The sequence below is a fragment of the Nylanderia fulva genome, unplaced genomic scaffold (assembly GCF_048542155.1).
Source record: "Nylanderia fulva isolate GAGA-0341 unplaced genomic scaffold, ASM4854215v1 Scaffold28, whole genome shotgun sequence".
Classification (NCBI taxonomy): domain Eukaryota; kingdom Metazoa; phylum Arthropoda; class Insecta; order Hymenoptera; family Formicidae; genus Nylanderia; species Nylanderia fulva.
Window position 1 is genome coordinate 45,225 of NW_028190347.1, and position 18,910 is coordinate 64,134.

An 18,910-nucleotide genomic window follows, 5' to 3' on the forward strand; every position below is an offset into this window, starting at 1 on the left:
TGAGTAAATAGAAGAGATAAACAAATAAATTACTCCATCAACACTTATAATAATAAGAAAAAAGTAGCATAATTTTATACGTAATGTTTACTTGAGTTAATCAGCTATAATGAATTACGCGACATATAATTCGGAATTATCTCACAGACTTTCTTGAGAGATATATATATGTATATAAAGAGTTTAACGTGTATAAATATCTTGTCTCTGCATAAAATATAAAAAATATAGAGTAATATACATATAATATATATCCATAATTGATCCTGTCAAACCAAGACGAATTATAAGAATCTAAATAAATATATATTAAAATATATAACATAAATTGAAAAATAAAACATTTTTAATATCGGAGCAAACTTTTAAAAATTTTATTTTTTGTAAAATCAAACAAATCTGAATTTAAGAATTAAGTTTTTATACAAAAATTGTTTTCTTAAAAATTTCTTAAGCAAAAAATAAAAATTAAAAAAATATAAATTCTTGTTATTGTGAATAAAAAATGACAAATATAAAGTTAAAAATGCCAAATAAAATATCTATTGTTTATTTTAAATAATTTATAAACGGAACTGAATTATTTTGATAATTGTGTAAGCGAGATTATTTAGAACGTTACTGTTTCTCTACTGTTTTAATATCTTTTGCAATTCATGTTAAGTTTATTATAAAAAATATAGTTTTTTAATAAACATTATTTGTTTATTTATTTAAATACTAATTTTGCACAATATTAAAAATATCCTATTTTTCGATTTACTAAACTCTTATGTGTATTTAACGTGCATTTGAGGCTTATGATTTACATGTAAATGAGAAAAAACAAAAGAATAGTTATACTACATCTAATCTAAAGAACATGAATACATAATATTGTGTATATGTATCTTATTTACATACACACACACACACACACATATATATATATATATATATATACATGTATAAAAAATACATATATTGTATATAAACATAATCTTTCTTGCAATATAGCGCGCATAAGTATAAAAAAATAAAAAAATATTTAAAAAAATTTTTAGAATTTTACATGTTTATTAAATACACAAAAAATTAATGCATTGAAATTAACAAAAATTTATAAATTGATACTTGTCGAAATTGCTAACAAAATAGCTATCCAAAATATGGATACAATAATCGCCTAAATAATTTTAGATTAAAAAATTAAGCATTGAGTCTTTATTAATTTATATTAATTGTGTGAAAGCAACTTATATCGCTTTGAAAATTCATTGTATATTGATATGAGGCCTTTTAAAACTATTTTATTTCATTGTTGTCTGGAGGATTATATCGAAAATCAAAATACAACTGAAATATGCTTCACAAACAATTTGACAAAAATTTTGTTTAAAAAATATTTAACAAAAATTAAATTTATCTATTATATTAGGTACTATAAATGCTATTTATTATATAATAAAATAATAATTAAATATCCTTATACATATATTATATATGTATATGTAATTATAAATTTCGAGTAAATATTAATAAAAACAAAAGTACAATAGCATTTGTATGAAAAATTGAATAATGTATTATTTGTTATAAAATATAATTTAGTATTTGTAATATGTGTACCTTACCTAAAGAGATATATATATATATATATATACAATATATATTTCTTTATTAATAAACAAGTTAAATATATATATATATATATATATATATATATATATATATATAGTATTTAACTAATAATGCTAAATAGAAATATTGCAATTTTTATATGAAATATTTTTCTTTTTATTCTGTTCATTCGAAATTGAATTAAAAAAAAGTAAGTTTCACTTATTTGTTATATATCAGTTTTAATAAAATTATAGATTTGCGTGTTCAATATGATCTACAAAATTTCACGAGTTTTTTATATATGTAATTGTCGTCGGATATACGGTATCTTGAATGCGCAACACACTTTATTCGTTCGTATGATTTGATTGATCCTTTTCAAAGCGGTACTGGATTTCTAACGATGAAAATCTCAAAAAATATATAATCTTAAGGCACATTGTATAATAGTCTTTCTTTAAGCTGAACACGCGATCTGAAAAGGATCATGCCGGACTAGTTTTAAGCCACCTCTTCCAGCGCTAACGTTCCTGTCGAGCACAATCTTAGTATGCCAAAACCTTTATAAACAGGTGGTGAGAAGTCACGGTTATGGCAATTCTTGATGTTGCTTTTCAAATACCTGGCTTCTCTGCAGGCTGACGATATTCATTGTGTATTGGTACTTTTCCATTCGATGTATAAGAAATAAGCCCCAGCGGCGTATGCAATGGTATTAAAGATTCCAAATATCTATAAATAATGTTGAATGCATATATTTAAAAAATAATAATAATTATTCTTTTTAACTATTAATATTTCAATAATGAGTCTCACTCCAGCAGCGATATTTGATGATGAAGTTCTGTAAGCCGTCCAAGCCGACAGCTGGGCGATGAATGCAATCATGTAAAGTACGGCTTTTAAAGATGTATTTAGAAGTTCCTGAAAAAAATTAATTATTTTGTAGGATTAAACATACATGGCTTTATCACACTCCTTAAAATTAATTTTCAAATATATACATATATATGTATATATATACAATTTAAATTATATTTTTTCATATAAGAAAAACCATTAAGATATAAATAAAAAACATCATGCACATTTTTAAAAAATACATCAATATATTCTCAGAAATCCTTAAAAGATTAAATTATTTTTTTCCAATAAAAATCAAATAAATAAATTAAATATAAGAGTAAATTTTTGAATAAAATAAAACATATTATATATAGAATATTGAGCAAAGAAAAGTTTCGAGGCTGCACATTTTGCACAATTTTACAATATTTTTTCAACTTCCACTTACAGTTAAGATCCAGTTGATAGGTATTTTAAGTACTTCCCGGAGAGACAGAAAGTACACAGCGCACCATATGAGTGTAGATATGAAAGATATTACTGCAACGAACAGAAACCAATGTGTTGCGCCTATATACGCCGGAGATGCACATGCCATACATATTATACCCAGAGCCTGGAAAATGTATCATATAACTTCCATTATTCATATTGCATAGCTAATTTAACAAAAGAAATATTTTTAATAATTCCTAATGCATAATTTTTTGTTTAAGTAATGAAAATCAACATCTGCATTCTTTCCACATAATTAAATTTGAATATACATATATACACTTAAAATAAATGCGGTGATTATCTATATTTAAAATTTGTTTTGATAAAAATAAAATTTTCTAAAAACATGTTAAAATTAAAGTAAAATATGATAATTGTTGAAAAAACTTATTTTACATTTGTTGTACACACATTTATTTATTTATTTATTTGATTAACAAAACAATTGCCTCTTATTAGACGACTTTATATTACATTATATAAATTAAGCCGATTTCATTAAATTAAATTGTCAGAATAAAAAATTTATTTTGCGCACAAAATTTGTTTTTTTTAATTTAAAAAAAAATTAATTTACTTCTTCTGTATATAAATTAATTTGTATTCTGTTTTAACATTTTATCTTATTCTATATATTTTACCTTCTTATTTAATGTCTATTTTAATTAGATTAAATTAATCACGATTTAAATACACACAACGTAACAGATTTTATATTTATTGCAAGATATACATATGTACATATCTATATATATATATATATATATATATAGTGTGTGTTTGTATGTAATTAGTCATATCTAATAAGAGTTATATATATACAATTAGCATCTCTCAAAAAACTTTCCAACCCTTTCGATTATCTCATCTTATCTCAATTTACACAATATAAATTTATTAGGCAAAAAGATCACTTCTCTTAAGAAACTTTTTCAAGTTTGACACTTGTATTTATGAATTTTTCACATTTTGCAACCTTTTCTTTTCTTTCTTTACACAAGTGTTCCAATCAAAATTTAAAACAGGTTTCTCCGCCATTATCTTTCGCGTTTCATCTCTAATTTTATAAAATTCTTGCAAATATATATTAATTATCTTTTCGTTCTCTACCATTTTATGTCTTTGTTTTGAGATTTCTCCTTCTTCTAAATCATGATCGTAATCAGAGAATTCGAGGGAAACAATATTGTGAAAATACTTGTCTTGAAACGCAACTTCGTTCCTTGCTTTATTCATTTTTAGATTTCTCTCTTCAGTTAAACAAATTAGCGGTAATCTTTTTTCTTTTAATTTTTGTGGTACAAATTTCTTCTTCTGTAAAAGGACTTTCTTCATTCTTGCTTGCTGACGCAGTTTCCATATAATGTCTTTGGATTTTGGCACTTTACGTATTTTCTCTTCAGCTTCCAATCTTAATCGTTCCTCATGCTCTCTATGAAGTTTTATCCTTGTCATTTCCAATTTTAACCTGCGTTCCTCGTCTATTCTCGCTTGCCTTTTAGCAACGATGATTGCATCATTTTGGAGAAAATCTTTCTGCCACGAAGAAAACATTTTTTTTCTTCTTACTTCCCTCCATACGTATTCTTCAAACCAGTCCACCTTTTCAAGTATATCATCCTTAATTTCCGTTGATTCCTCAAACATACGAAAAGCGCTGTTGCAATCACCAGCACCGATCAGTTTACAATTTTGCTTACACAATTTGCGAAGTGACAAAAGAGTTATCGGTTCTTTGGAAATAGTCTGCTTAAGCACTGGTTTGTTTGCCCTCCTTTCGATATCCCAAACTTCCAGTTCGCCTAAATTAGTACCCATCAAAAAAGTTCCTGGACGATTACTCCAGCAACATGCAGTATACACGCAATCAGATTTTCGTCTAAACACTGGTAAATTTAAGTAGTCGTCTTTCCAAATAGCAAAAACGTGACCGCCCATTGTCAGCAGAATATCTGAAAAATACGGCGATCGTAGAATCGCTGCAACGGGACCATCGTGTGCGGAAGTGCAATCTAAAAACTTGCACTCATCTATACCGGACGTTTCCGTTTCAAACACCTGACTTTCCCAGGTGCAGCAAGCAAAATGCCCCTGCGCCGTGCCAATCCACAATCTTTTTATGTGATTTTTATCCGTCAAATCCAATTCATCTTGACGCTTATCGCTTTCTTGAAAAGCACTGAGTGATGGAAGACACAAATAAAGAGGTGTAAAAAATGAATTATAAGATCGAACATTCAAACGATACGTCGGTCGGAACAGTTCATCAAGATCTTTGCAATCATTTGGCTTTAGCTGAGAGATAATTGAGTATCTCATAAGATCCCAAATGGCAACGGTACCGTCCTCAGAAATCGTCATAAATTGACAACTCGAACAAGTGGACAATTTCGTTAATTTTCCGGATGGCTCTATCCTGTAATTATTAGGGAGCCATTGTATCTGACGAATTGGCAGCTCGTGTGAATGATCTTGATCAGACATTATCGCTACTGGTACAACGTCTTGAATCGAAAATTTCAGCTTGACGTTTGCTCGATTTTGTATTTGTTCGTGAATATTCCAAACGATTACTTGGCCCGATGCAGAACCGCCGATTACAAAATCACTGTTTGTCGGACAAAAGGAGATAGAGTAAATTTCCCGGTCGCATTGTAATAACAGCTGTGGCCGAAGAGAATCGATAAGAGACCATATCAACACTATCGGTTCCGTTTTTGATACAAAGTTATATTCGATATCCGACGAGAATCGGGTAACTTTGTGCGACGGTATAGTAATGTAGGAAATAGCCACATAATCGGTGAAACACGGATGCCAGGAAACATCGGAGATAATTTTCCCTATCGTCAAGCGCAAGTCGATAAGGGAGAATCGTTCCTCGTAAATAATCTCATCTCGCAGCCGAGTTATCTTTTGTCTTGTAAGCGTTTCGATATCGTCTATATGCACATTAACGACTGTGTTATAGCACACGGCATCGATCATTATTTGCGCGTAATCTTTTAAAAAAAGCGCCAATAAATTTTTATTCTCCACTGGCTTTTGTTCCTCTACCTTGATATCAAATTCTCTAGATTCTTCACTCTCTCTCTTCTCTTCAACCTCCTCTGATTTCCTCTCAGCTGATTCTTTTTCTTCTTCTTCTTCGAATTCATTATTATCAACATCCGGTCTTAGAGTATCTTCGTAAACATATTGAGTCCAGGCGTTCTTGGGATAACCGGGATAAGTTTGTACATGGATTTCTCGAGGTTCGAAGTGCGTTTGGATCATCTTAGAAATGCATTTCTTCTTGATATTTTCGAATCTCTCGTATGGAATTAATTCTATATAGCTATCCCAAGATTTTTTTGATGATCTGTCACAGAGGTTTCGATTCAAACCCAAAGACTTGATTGGAAAGCATACTTGCATCTCAAAGAATTCTCTCATATTTTTTATTATACTCTCATTTAACGTCGTCTCACTTCCGAGGGACTTCCAGGATCTGCCGGTCTTTCTGATCTTCTGAATAATTTCACTCCGGATTTTCTTGCTGATGTCAGAATTTCTTTTCACTATCGCTAATTTTGCATTCTCCGTTAAGCAGATGACAAAGTCGCAAGCAATCAGTTGAGTAGATGAATATCCTATGAGGAAAGTATCGCTACTATAAGTTTCAATTTTATTTCGATATAACTCCAGCGATGAACCCACTACATTGGCGAATCTCAAAACAGTTTCTCGTGATATATAAGCCCAAGGATATTCGAGAAATACATGCTCGCCGACCAAACAACCTAGTTCTCGCTGAACTTCGGGAGCAAGGTTAACGTGCTCCACATTTTCGATATTTTCGTCTTGCAGAATCCAACTCGATTGGTATTTGATCACTTTCTTCAACATCGTTCTTGTAACGACATATAATAGCCGTTCTCAGGACAGTTTAGCTACAAATAGTTCTCAATATCGATCAAACTGTTATATTTCCTGTGGTTTCCAAGCAGCCCTTTCAATTTTTATATAGAAGTCAACAGAAGAATATATATATGTTATTTTTAAATAAAATTAAAATAATCGCATTTTTTCTCTCTCCCTCTCTCTATTTATTATTTACTTATTTCTCTCAAAAATATCAAAAATTTATATATGAATATCTTATTTATTCTATGATTTTCAAAATAATGTTGATTCTTATTTTTATTGTAATAAACAAATAATTAACAGTAATCTAAGAAGAAGAGCGATTCGAGATATTTAACTCATTTCTAAAAATAGTTAACACGTGTTTAAGTATATTTTTCTCTTTGCGATGAATATGATTCAATCATACATTATTGAACATTATACGAATCGTATTATGGGCACATGATTCAGAATATTAAAACTTCTCTAATAAGGATCGTCAAAGTAAATAAATTGTATAATTCACGCGAATATTATATATTTGCGCGTACATACACACATTCATATGTAAATATATATATATATATATATATATATATATTTAATTATTTACATGTTTTGAAAATAGTAATATATATATATATATATATATATTAATAATCGATTATAATTCAAATAAAAAGCGCTATAATAATATTGCAACAATTGTGAGAAAACTAATAGGAAAGAAAATTATGTAAATATTTATTTGTTTTGTATAGAAAATAATGTACAATGCCGCTTCTATACGACAGCAATATATAGATAGATATATTATAGTATATATCTATACAAAGAATATGAAAATCTTCTCTCAGTTACTGAAAACAAGCCAAATTACAATATGCAAAGTTGATATAGAGATAACAGACATTATTTGCCGCGACATTTGTGAGAAATCTCATTGTCAGTAACCCACATCTACTTATTGGCTTGCATGCAGTTACAGTTAAACGGTCCTACTGGTAATAGCCTACATTTACTACGCATACTTCACACGTCTATCTGTCGCTGTTATATAATCATATATTAATTGAAATTATAAATTATTAATTAAAATTATAAATAATTATGCATACAAGAAAAAATAATGTCGTATGCTTCGTAAGATTATTGAAGTATCTTTAATCTTGGTTTAATGCCTTTTTTATTAATCTCTATTGTTATATTAATTATTATGTATAAATTATTATATTAAAAATATAGACATAGCGCGACAACTTAAAATATAAACATTGAAATAACATATTATGTAGTTTAGCGTTATAAATGCTTGTAAAAAATGTAAGAGAATGCGGAGGTATATTGTCATAATCTAATTGATGCACTAAAAAATACTGGAAAATAACACTTTATTATGTATTAAACATATGTAAAAGAGTGTAAAAAAATTAATAAGAACATAATATATTTTTTGCATTAATAATATAAATCTGTAAAACAAATTATTTAATCAGAATTTTCGCAAAATTATTTTTCGTAATACTATTAGCATCTTCATTAACCAAAACAATTTTCACATCTCAATTCATACAACAATATTTTTCACACGATCGCTTCCCATCGCTAACAAGAGTCGATTATTCGCAGGAGGACACAAGCGTTACCCTGACTAAAATTAACCCTTCAAGTATATCGATATACATATGTAATATTATCGTGCTATCGTGCGCTCTTTATCAAAGAGCGAAAAGGAGAACAAAAAAATTGCAATTTTAAACTGTTAAAATAAATTCTAAATTTTATTTGCGCTGTAAATATCCTGTATCTTAAAACTCTTTTCTCATAAAGACATATCTGCGTAAATTTATATAATTTCAGAATAAATACTAAAGATAGATTAATATTAATAATTGCATTTACTGCAACAAAAATGCGATAACTATATAAATATACGGGAGAAATGGGACATGAATCGTATTGTGACACGTTTCCTATATAATTATTTAATAATGTATTTTACAAAATGCGTATATTTCTTTATGCGGTATTACTATGTAATTATTTATACATTTTCAAAATAAAAAGCTTAGAATTTAATTTTTTGTGCTATAATTTTGTAACGATAAAATCAATTTGGTCTCGCCATGGATTTCCATAACAAAACTGTACAGAATCGAAACTGTTTCTTATTGGAATCGGAAAAAAGACATGTTTATAATTCGTTGAACCATGTATTTTATAGTTGATCACGATTTATCATGTTTCAGTATTTTCTTGCATTCAATATTTATTTTTTGTCTATGAATCATTTACTGTTTTATCAAAATTAATCTATGCTGATTTCTCGAAATACAGCGACGATTCACTATTGTAACATGATAATCTGTGTGTTTTTGATAATAATTTTTAATATAAAATTAAAGAAAGCTCCGCTGCTGTTTAATATAATTTTGGCATTCATGTTAATTATAAAAGCTGGCTTATTTGTATCGCACTCTGACAATGAAAAAAAAAATTATATATTTATTTTTGTTGTATTTTTTCTTGCATAATGTGTATACTATCTATATTTCCACTTATGCGTACACGGATATATGAATAGATATGATATAAGTATATTGATAATACATTATTTAGCATTAATTGCCAGAAAGATTAATATATTAATTTACTTCTGCTCCACACGCAATTCTATGACGCGCGCGCGATTCCAGGTATTAATTATTAAGTATAAATATAAACCAAGGATTTGTTGACCTAATTTATAAGTAATAATTATCGAACACTCATGATGACTTTACGTAAACTTCATGGCCATTATTTGATGAATATATTATCAATGATTGCGATTCAACAATATATTGTTTATTCCAAATTATGTTAGAAATATTTATGGAATCTATATCTACGGAAATTAAAAGGAAAGCAAACAAAGAAAATAAAATAAATAAACTTAAAAGTACAAAATACTGTTCTGCAAATAATTTTTCTAAAGTTTTTAGATGCGGTATATAATTTGTTATGCATTTTATTAATGTTATTGCAAATTAAATTTTCTTAATTAACTAATTTTCAGTGATAAATTAGCAATGTGTAATAACACGATTGTTTTAGTTACATAATGCATATGTAAATAGTAATAAAGAGACCACGAAGGATAAACGTCAAGAATTATTATTTATACCAATTTTATGCATTCTAGCGTATGAATATGTTTCTTCCTGCGATATACTTATATTGTACAACCACAATCTCATTTTCTATATAATAAACGAGTTTCTACGAATAGACCTTGAAAAATTTCAGCAAGACAATTATATAATTTTATTATATGGCATATTTAGCAACTTCAATTTATTAAGAAAAATAAAAAGATTTTATAATATCTATACCTATAGTTTATATGTTGTATTTCAAGTGTATTTAATTAATAAACAAATAATTTTCAAAATATATTGTATGCATAAATAATTTAGATGTGTGATGGATTTTTTATATCAATATATTCTTTTATAAATATTTAATTTTGACTATTACTTGTTTGCAACAAAGTTCATGAAAAATCATCAAGTATATAAACATTAGAAAGGTTTAATTCATTAGAAAGATTAATTTAGCCGCGAAAGTTTTCGGAATAAAGTTTGATAAGCAATAGCAGTGATCTCTGGTTCGTTATACTGTTTGACAATATTACAGTTAATTAACACAACTCTATAATTGACAGCTATTCATATTATATATTTTTGTCGCATTCCTTTGCTCCAAAGCTAAGTATCTATTGATGAGACTTTTCGGTCAAACAGTTACGTGGTTGCAACATGCGGACATCCGGTAGTGGTGTATTTATTAAACTCGTCTGACAAGATTTTCGAAGAATTAAAAGACACATCCTCAATATATGACATTCCGCTGTTGTTGTCACAGCAATGTTGGCGCGGCGCTGATGGTACCGAGTATGTGGGACGCTCTCCGTATGGTACCGGAGTCGTCCGGATGAACATGTATGGTCATCGCGTGCAATCTAGCATAGCGAGGTGCGTAACATCGAATTCACCACTATCCAAGCTTTCGTTCGTTACACACCCAATCGCTTGTTGACGCAAACCGGTTTTTCTTTATTGCCAAAAACTCCCGCCATTTTTCTCAAAATATTCGCACACAAATCATAATTACTTTCCATTACATCAAAACTCAGATAAATCTCACCTCTGTCTTTCTTTAACATGGAAATTGAAGAAAGACAGAAGTGAGATTTATCTGAGTTTTGATGTAAATGGAAAGCAACTATTATCACTTTATAACAATGTTGATCTTTTATAATCCTAACTGCGATTACATGCTTTAACTGTTCCGTTTATTGTAAGAATTTTTTAGCAGTTTGTTTCCCTTGTTAACTCCCGCTATATCTAATATTCATTATTAGAAAATAATTAAAAAATAATTATTACATATATATTTATTAAATTCAACGAAGGCGCTATAAACTCGTGATTTTTAAGAATGTAATTTGCAACTAATAACTTTATAAAACAAAGATTTTCAACACTTTTCTTATTGTATGTAGCTCTCAATTTGCAACATTTCCTAGATCCTTATTTTAATATAAAAAAGTCTGTCTTTAATCAATGCGAAAAATCGAATGTTGAGAAATATTTAATTAGAGAGTATATTACGTTGAGTCTTTTTTTTCTTTTTACACCAAATTAAATATTACGATAAATTTTTATTAAATGTAATTAAAAAATAATTTAAGATTTATATTTTTAAATCTCTCTTAAAAAGCATTATTTAAATTCTTTTCAATCATTACTGTCAAATTTTATTTATATGTAATAAACAGGAAACAATTCAATTTTCTTTAAAAATGTAGCGCATAACATAAACCAAAATTAAGAAAATAAATATTCAATTTTCATGAATAAATAATTCTTTCGGTTATAATATACTCTGTAATAAAGACCATTTACATGTATTTTCTATATCTGTACGACAAAAAAACATTTGTGAAAATTTTGAGGTTTTATGCACATTATTTCAAATCGTCCGATGATCACTTTATCTCGCTATATCTTGGCAATCAGCTGCTCGTAAGCCCCACGAATTTCAAATATACCTATTTATTACACTACCTCCCCACATACACAATAACGTATTTTATACATATTGCAATTAAATATTATCGTTTAGTTTAGTAGTCAGAAATTTGAAAATTTATTCAAAATGCATTTATTATTTTTATTATTATTTCTTTTATGTATTATTTGTTCATTTCACACTACAAGTGTCGCGAAGCACTGTGTAAAGCCATGTGCTATTATAAGAATTATTTCGCGTTAGATCAATATAACATTCCTTCTTCTATCGATCGTAAATAATATGTAGTCTTGTACTTAGGACGAAGAGAAAAATATAAAGACACATCATTTAAAAGCTTGCTGACCTGAGCTTCTCTAATAATATTTAAACTAACAATGAGATATAACACACGCACATACACACACATCTTATGATGGTATAAAAATATTCGAATAAAAATATGTAAATATTTTGCAATAAAGTTGTATGTACAATGATATACGTGATATAAATCGTGATATAAATCATGATATAAATTATATACATATCAGTCACACACTGCAGTAATACACATTTCTAATCATTTTTTGCATAGGCGCTATGTTTAAATCATGATAATTTTTCCAAACATTCAAATTGCGAAAAACAAAACAATTCACAATAATTAAAAAAATATTCTTTAAATATAATTTTTATATTTTCTGTGAAAATTAATCGTTTTCCCTTCTAGTCTATTATTTTGGAGTAAATAATCGAAACATATATGAATATGTATATTACATACATATTATTTAATAAATATTCTTATAATAAAAATATTGAAAGAACAGCATTGTTTACGAATACATTGTTTTTTATGTATAAATAAATTATAAAAATTACAAGAATAAGTTACAAAAAATCTGCAAAGTCATTCATAATAATCGCAATCATTATTCATTCAATTTCGGTAAATTAATTTAAATAATGTTGTAATATCAAAAATCATCTTTTAATCTGGAAAAGATCAAGTAAAATGCTTTGTTAACTGCTCCATAAGAGAAATACCGTTACGTACGTGGTTATGCTACTACAGATTCAACGGTATAAGCTAGTCGATCGTGCGTCATATGTGTGTGTACCATACATATGTACATATGCACATATACAGTGCATATGTACTTTTAGATTAATTGAAAAAATAATGCAATATAATATTATTTTTACTCTTTCTTTTTTTTCGTTCTTTATTTCATACTTTTAATAAATATAATAAATATATATAATATATAAATAAATATATGTATAATGAGCTTAAAGAATCTTTATTAATATTTAATTATTATTAATACTAAATGTGTGAATTAACATGTTTTAAGATTTTTAACATTTAAGTTTTAAAAAATAAAAATTTAGCATGTCAATTGAGAGAGAGAGAGAATGTGCGTATATTATAGTATGTTGTGTGTACAGAAGCAAATTCAATATTTTTTATTATATTTTTGTGGACAAATAAAAAATAAACCAATTTTTTCATATATGTGGTGCTACTCAAAAGTTCCTCAAATGTATCCGAAGAAGTTACCTCATTCAAAGTCTTATTGTCATCTTCAAACTAGTTGAGAGTACATATGATTTCATCAACTGTCTACCATGATCGGAAATTGTCATAGGAATCCTTTTATGTCAGCGTATTTTAATATTTATTCTTTTGCGATTTAATTTAAAGCCCTTTTTTACGCTATTATTAAGTCTTTTCAATCTTTCAGTTTTATTTTTATCTTAGAAAAGAGCAAAAAAATCATGATCCAACTCATAACCAGATAAATAAAAAAATGTGAGATATTTTTGGAAATTCAAAAGATCGATAATAGAGAAAGGAGATCTAAATAAATGGTTTTTTAAATTACAGAACATGAGAATATACTAAATACAAAATAATTTCAAAGATGACTTTCAATCATGAGAGAAAGATTAAGATCATTACGTTTCCTTCTTATGCCTCCCTTCCCTTTACAAGAAAACTATTTTGAAGATCACAATTAGGCTTTTGAGTAAGAAACTTTTTCTACAGAAACAGTTTGGAAATTTTGGGATAACATCATCTCTTGTAGATTATTGTGCACAAATAATATTTATACATTTTGCGTCTGTTTCTCACAAATGTGCAGAGCATCTGCAGATTTTTGGAATAAAACAAAATTGCCTCGAAAATCATAAATTTCACAAATTTCAATGCGGAAAAGAGAGAGAGAGAATTTATCGAATTTAATTAGAAAATTTTCATGGATTAACAATAACAATATGCATTTTAGTTGGAACAAACTAAATACTTGAAATATGCGAAAATTATATGTATAAAGAATGTGAACATGTTATAACAAAGAGCAATAAACTAAATAAGATGTAAATTAAAATAGAAAAAGCATAATAAGAAAAAAACAAACACACCTTTCTGCTCACATTCAAAAATTATAAAATACACTTTATACTTAAACAAGTAGAAATAATATTATGAATATTTTAGATCTTTAAAATCGCAATTTCATTGAATGATAATTATTTTCCATAATCATAGTGATTGAAAACAAGTATTTAGATTAAACCCAGACAGCACCAAATCCAAAATCGGCGCATAAGATATCTTTAAAATATGTTTAAGATGTCTTCCGGATATCATAAGATTTCTTAAAGCTGTCTTAAAGATTTCTTAATATCTTATGCGCCAATTTTGGGCTTGGTGCTGTCTGGGAAATTTCCCGCTGAGAAAATTAAATTTTTTAGAACGTATCATAATCCCAATTGAATAAACCGAAGAAATTTTTTTCAGTTGTCATAAAGGTTAAAAACGTAATACATTTATCAAAGTTACGACGTTTCTGACCATACACTTGGTATATGTTCTTACGGTAGGTAAACGGTATGCGACTAGTCCTTGGCATATTTCTGGCTATTGAAATGACGCTTAAATACAAACGACATTATTTTATTTCTGAAAACAAGTGAAAGCATCAAGCATCGCGTTAACTTTTTAATAGATATATCAACAATAAAATTAAAGAAATTAAAATTATAGATAGCAGTCAATAACATATGCGCGAATAATTAGATATAGCTTAATCATTGAACTGGCTGCAGAAATAGCACAAAAAATATTAACCTTTACATTTTCTCTTGTTGGCAATCAACACACACAATCCTATATATTTTATAATATTATCTCATTTTTATTATACACAGATAAATTTTATTTTAGCAAAGTGCATCGCAATTACGTAGAAAAAAAGATTCTCTAGATAAAGATATCCGAAAATATAAAAAACACATTGGCACACGTAAGAGAAACAAAAAAATAGGATTAAATATTAAAATGTATAAAAGATCACGAGATAGAATATCGTTTTCCAATGTTAATGCAGTTCTCTGTGATATAATAATCGCAGTCATAAATAATCATACTTTATATATGATCCATCACACAAGCATGGAATTGCGAATTAAATAAACGATGACGTGTGTAACGTTACGTAATATCATCTACGTTACAAGATAAAATCTCTTTGAATATGATAAAAATTACCGACAGAATTATTTCTAAAAATTGGTTTCTTGTTCGTTTGAATTGTTATCGATCAGTAACTGTAAAACGCTATGAAAAAGAAAACGAAATTTATATGATGATTTGATGATATTTTAAAATGAAACAATGAAGAAAGAAAATCTGCAAAAACAAAAGCAAGAAGCTTTTCTGTCCTGAGCATTCTAATCTTGAATCGTGTATTTAGTAATGAAGTGTTGCCAATTGGCAACATTCAAGACAGAATATAATAGATTATAGATATAAATTTAAAGTATAAGACAGGCAATAAGAGCCAATCGCGGAAGACAGTGCGTTATCCCAACGAAACTAAATTTTTTCGTTAGAATTAAATATCTGTGCACAAGGCACCAAATTTTACTTGGTCACAGCCAAGATTTTAAAATATGAAATAATCTCATCATATTTGAGATTTAATTTCAATAACCCTTTAACCCCCCTACGGAAATAAATAAATAAATGCAAGAGAAAAATATAGATCCGAAAGTCGCTGAATCGGGAATAGATTATAGATGTTTATAATCATTAAAATTAACATACAAAAAAGTGTAGATTTTTGTATGTATATTTATAAGTATATACGTATACTTATGTATATATTTTTAATTATATATCTTATACCATTTTACGTTTATATATAATTTATAAATAAAACAGAATGTATTAATCATAAATAAAATCAGTTTTCTGGCTTTTTGATTGCCTTACAATATATCTACATTAATGTATCAAAGATTATTACAGGATGTTACAAAAATATACACCAAGTGACTCTAAAGTTTCTATTCTATTATTAACCATTACGTGATAAGATCAAATTTATCGTAAACTAAATCTAAGCTGAAAAATAGAGAATTTATGTTTGAATTAAGAAACTATTAATTAAGAAATATGTATATATATATATATATGAGAAGTAAGAATATATATGAGAAATAAGAATCATAATATGATAATATATATATTGTTATATATAAAAATAATTCTGCTCTTACTCAATTATTAGATTATTATTTTTAAATAATTAATTATAATTTCATATTAGAGAATAATTTGTTTTCTTGTAATATCTTCAAAAATTACTGGATATTTTTATAAGACAAGTTCTTATTATACGTAATTTGATCAATAAATAAATAAATAAATATATACATATATATGTATACATATATATGTAGTTATTAAATTAAAATATAATTAATTGAATAAAAATTAAATAAAAAAACTTATTAAAAGTAAACTTTGAAATATATTTAAAAAAAATATATATATATATATATAATTTAATTTATAATTCATATAATTCTATTAATATGCGCGCGCGTGTGTGTGTGTGTGCAACGTACAAAGTAAACTAATATATATATTATAGTATCGCATTATTTTTTTCCTTTATAATTGAAATAATATTTTTAAACTCAATAATATCGCAATAAAACCTATCAAATTTAAATTCTAGTTTTTAATTATGCTTTTTAGCATTATTCTTATAGATGGTTGCAAAATAAAAAAGTTTAGTACAGTTTATTTACTATGGCATTTGTATAATGCAGAGATGGACACAGTTTGCACATTTTGACCGATTTTTTAAAGAGACCGCCTATACGCCTACCGTCCTCCCTTTACGTCTTGACATCGATGAAATTCGTAAATTATGGTTGTTAGATTACTCGTTGCTAAGATATCAAAAGATATCTTAGATATATATCAAAAGATAATCGATGAATCTCGTCGGTGTCAAGACGTAAAGATGGGAGGGTAGGCGGTGACTTTTGAAAATCGGTCGAAATATGCAAACTGTGTCCATATACCTGAATAATGTATACGATATCTACATTCTATTGCAAAAAAGTCATATGACACTATAAAGGTCACAATGTTACAGCAGTACCTTTCCATAATATTGAAAACTTGAAACAATACTCGAATTTGTTATCGGAGCGTAAACGTGTCAAACTATATACATATGTGCTAGTTCAGTATCTAATTAGCACGGAAACCTCTAGCTCTTTCATCTCTTGACCTTTATACACGAATAAACGGATAGAAAATAAACAGCAAAAAATCAACCGCATGCTTACCAGCTGCGCTAGCTTGATGATACCGGGTATGGTCTTGAAATAAGCCACGTTCAGCCTGATGCCAGCCAAGGGGTTCGGCTGACCCGGTTCCGTCTTCACCGTCGGTACCTGGCGTGGATTATTGCTGGCATTGTTGCTGGAACCGTCCATCGTCACCACGGTCTCCGACATCATGTTACGCCGATTCGCACACTTGGGTTCAGCACACTCTTGCCTCCACGCTCTGCTCTATACCTCTGTTCACTCGTTCCGGAGTGAAAGGCGAAGAGAAGTAAACAGATGGGAGAGCAAAATGGAGAACCAAACCGGTACCGCAAAAGAACCGATTGCGGGACACCTGTTGTATGTTCACCACGACCCGTGCGCACGAAGGCTTTTACCACTGCGCACTACCTATGGTATAAACAGCTCAGAGAGCCGCTCTCTATTCTTTCTCTCCCACTATATCCCACTATATTACACTGCTACTACATAGTACAGTGCTGGATCAATCGACGAGGCAAAGCAGATTTCCCGACGAATTCTTGATCCCAGATCTTGTTTTAGATTGCCACAGATAGTATCACATGTAATAAAATTCAGAAAATTAATTAAAATATAAAAAACTAAATAGATGAAAGTACTATTACTTTTAATTATTATTAGAAAACTTTACTTCTTCTTATTCTGCAAATATAAATATATACAATATATACATATACACGAATAATGTATATATATTATCGCGCGCGCGTAATAAGATTTTATAAATTATTAATACCGCAATGAGTTAAAGCAATTACTATAATCAATTTATTGGCATTTTATGAAAAATAAAATGACATTGATAATTAATATGATATCATGCAACATTACGTATAATATATATTATATAATATTATGTAACATTGCATGATATAATAATAATATATAAAATAAATCTTTCATAAATAATAATCATATATAATACACAAATCTTTACCAAATATTTCTAAATGCTCAAAATGTAGATTATAAATGACGAGCAATTCTACATGTACAATAATATATATATATCTGGAACTTTTAGGAAATATTAATCCGTCACTGATTTACCCCACTTTTCATATTGCTGCTTGTATAATAGAAGACACATATGTAATCGTCATGTTACATTACACTTTTCAATCTTTCTTCAATCGCTTCCCCATCGTTGTGCTTGTCATCCAGTGCTGATAGTCTTTTTGTTATTTTTGTAATGTATACATTTTTAGCCGTACTTATATATTGTACCTAATATAATAAAAATAAATTAATTTGTATTCTAAAATATAAAATATAAAAATATAGATAAATTTATTAAATTATTCTTTTTTCTCTTTTTCTTTATTCCTTTTATTAG

At 27.8% G+C, this 18,910-nt stretch overlaps 2 protein-coding genes across 2 annotated transcripts; both read right to left on the reverse strand.

The window, feature by feature from the left end:
* Positions 1–1,821: 1,821 nt before the first annotated feature.
* LOC146722730 (plasmolipin) lies at positions 1,822–17,973 on the reverse strand. Its single transcript, XM_085483927.1, has 4 exons — positions 17,551–17,973; positions 2,897–3,064; positions 2,419–2,526; positions 1,822–2,334 (listed from the first exon to the last, which is right to left on the reverse strand). Exons 1-4 carry the CDS (start codon positions 17,722–17,724, stop codon positions 2,251–2,253), a joined length of 534 nt encoding a protein of 177 aa, XP_085340053.1. The 5' UTR covers positions 17,725–17,973; the 3' UTR covers positions 1,822–2,250.
* Positions 3,736–6,930, reverse strand: LOC114939184 (dynein axonemal intermediate chain 3). Its single transcript, XM_029313416.2, has one exon. It carries the CDS (start codon positions 6,832–6,834, stop codon positions 3,898–3,900), a length of 2,937 nt encoding a protein of 978 aa, XP_029169249.2. The 5' UTR covers positions 6,835–6,930; the 3' UTR covers positions 3,736–3,897.
* Positions 17,974–18,910: the final 937 nt, after the last annotated feature.

Excerpts from the sequence above, each read along its gene's own strand:
- LOC114939184 (XM_029313416.2), bottom strand. The coding sequence starts at position 6,834 with ATGTTGAAGAAAGTGATCAAATACCAATCGAGTTGGATTCTGCAAGAC.
- LOC146722730 (XM_085483927.1), bottom strand. The coding sequence starts at position 17,724 with ATGATGTCGGAGACCGTGGTGACGATGGACGGTTCCAGCAACAATGCC. Across the intron at positions 2,527-2,896 it reads CTATCAACTGGATCTTAACT|GAACTTCTAAATACATCTTT; the intron begins GTAAGTGGAAGT and ends AATTTTTTTCAG. Across the intron at positions 2,335-2,418 it reads CATCAAATATCGCTGCTGGA|ATATTTGGAATCTTTAATAC; the intron begins GTGAGACTCATT and ends CATTATTTATAG.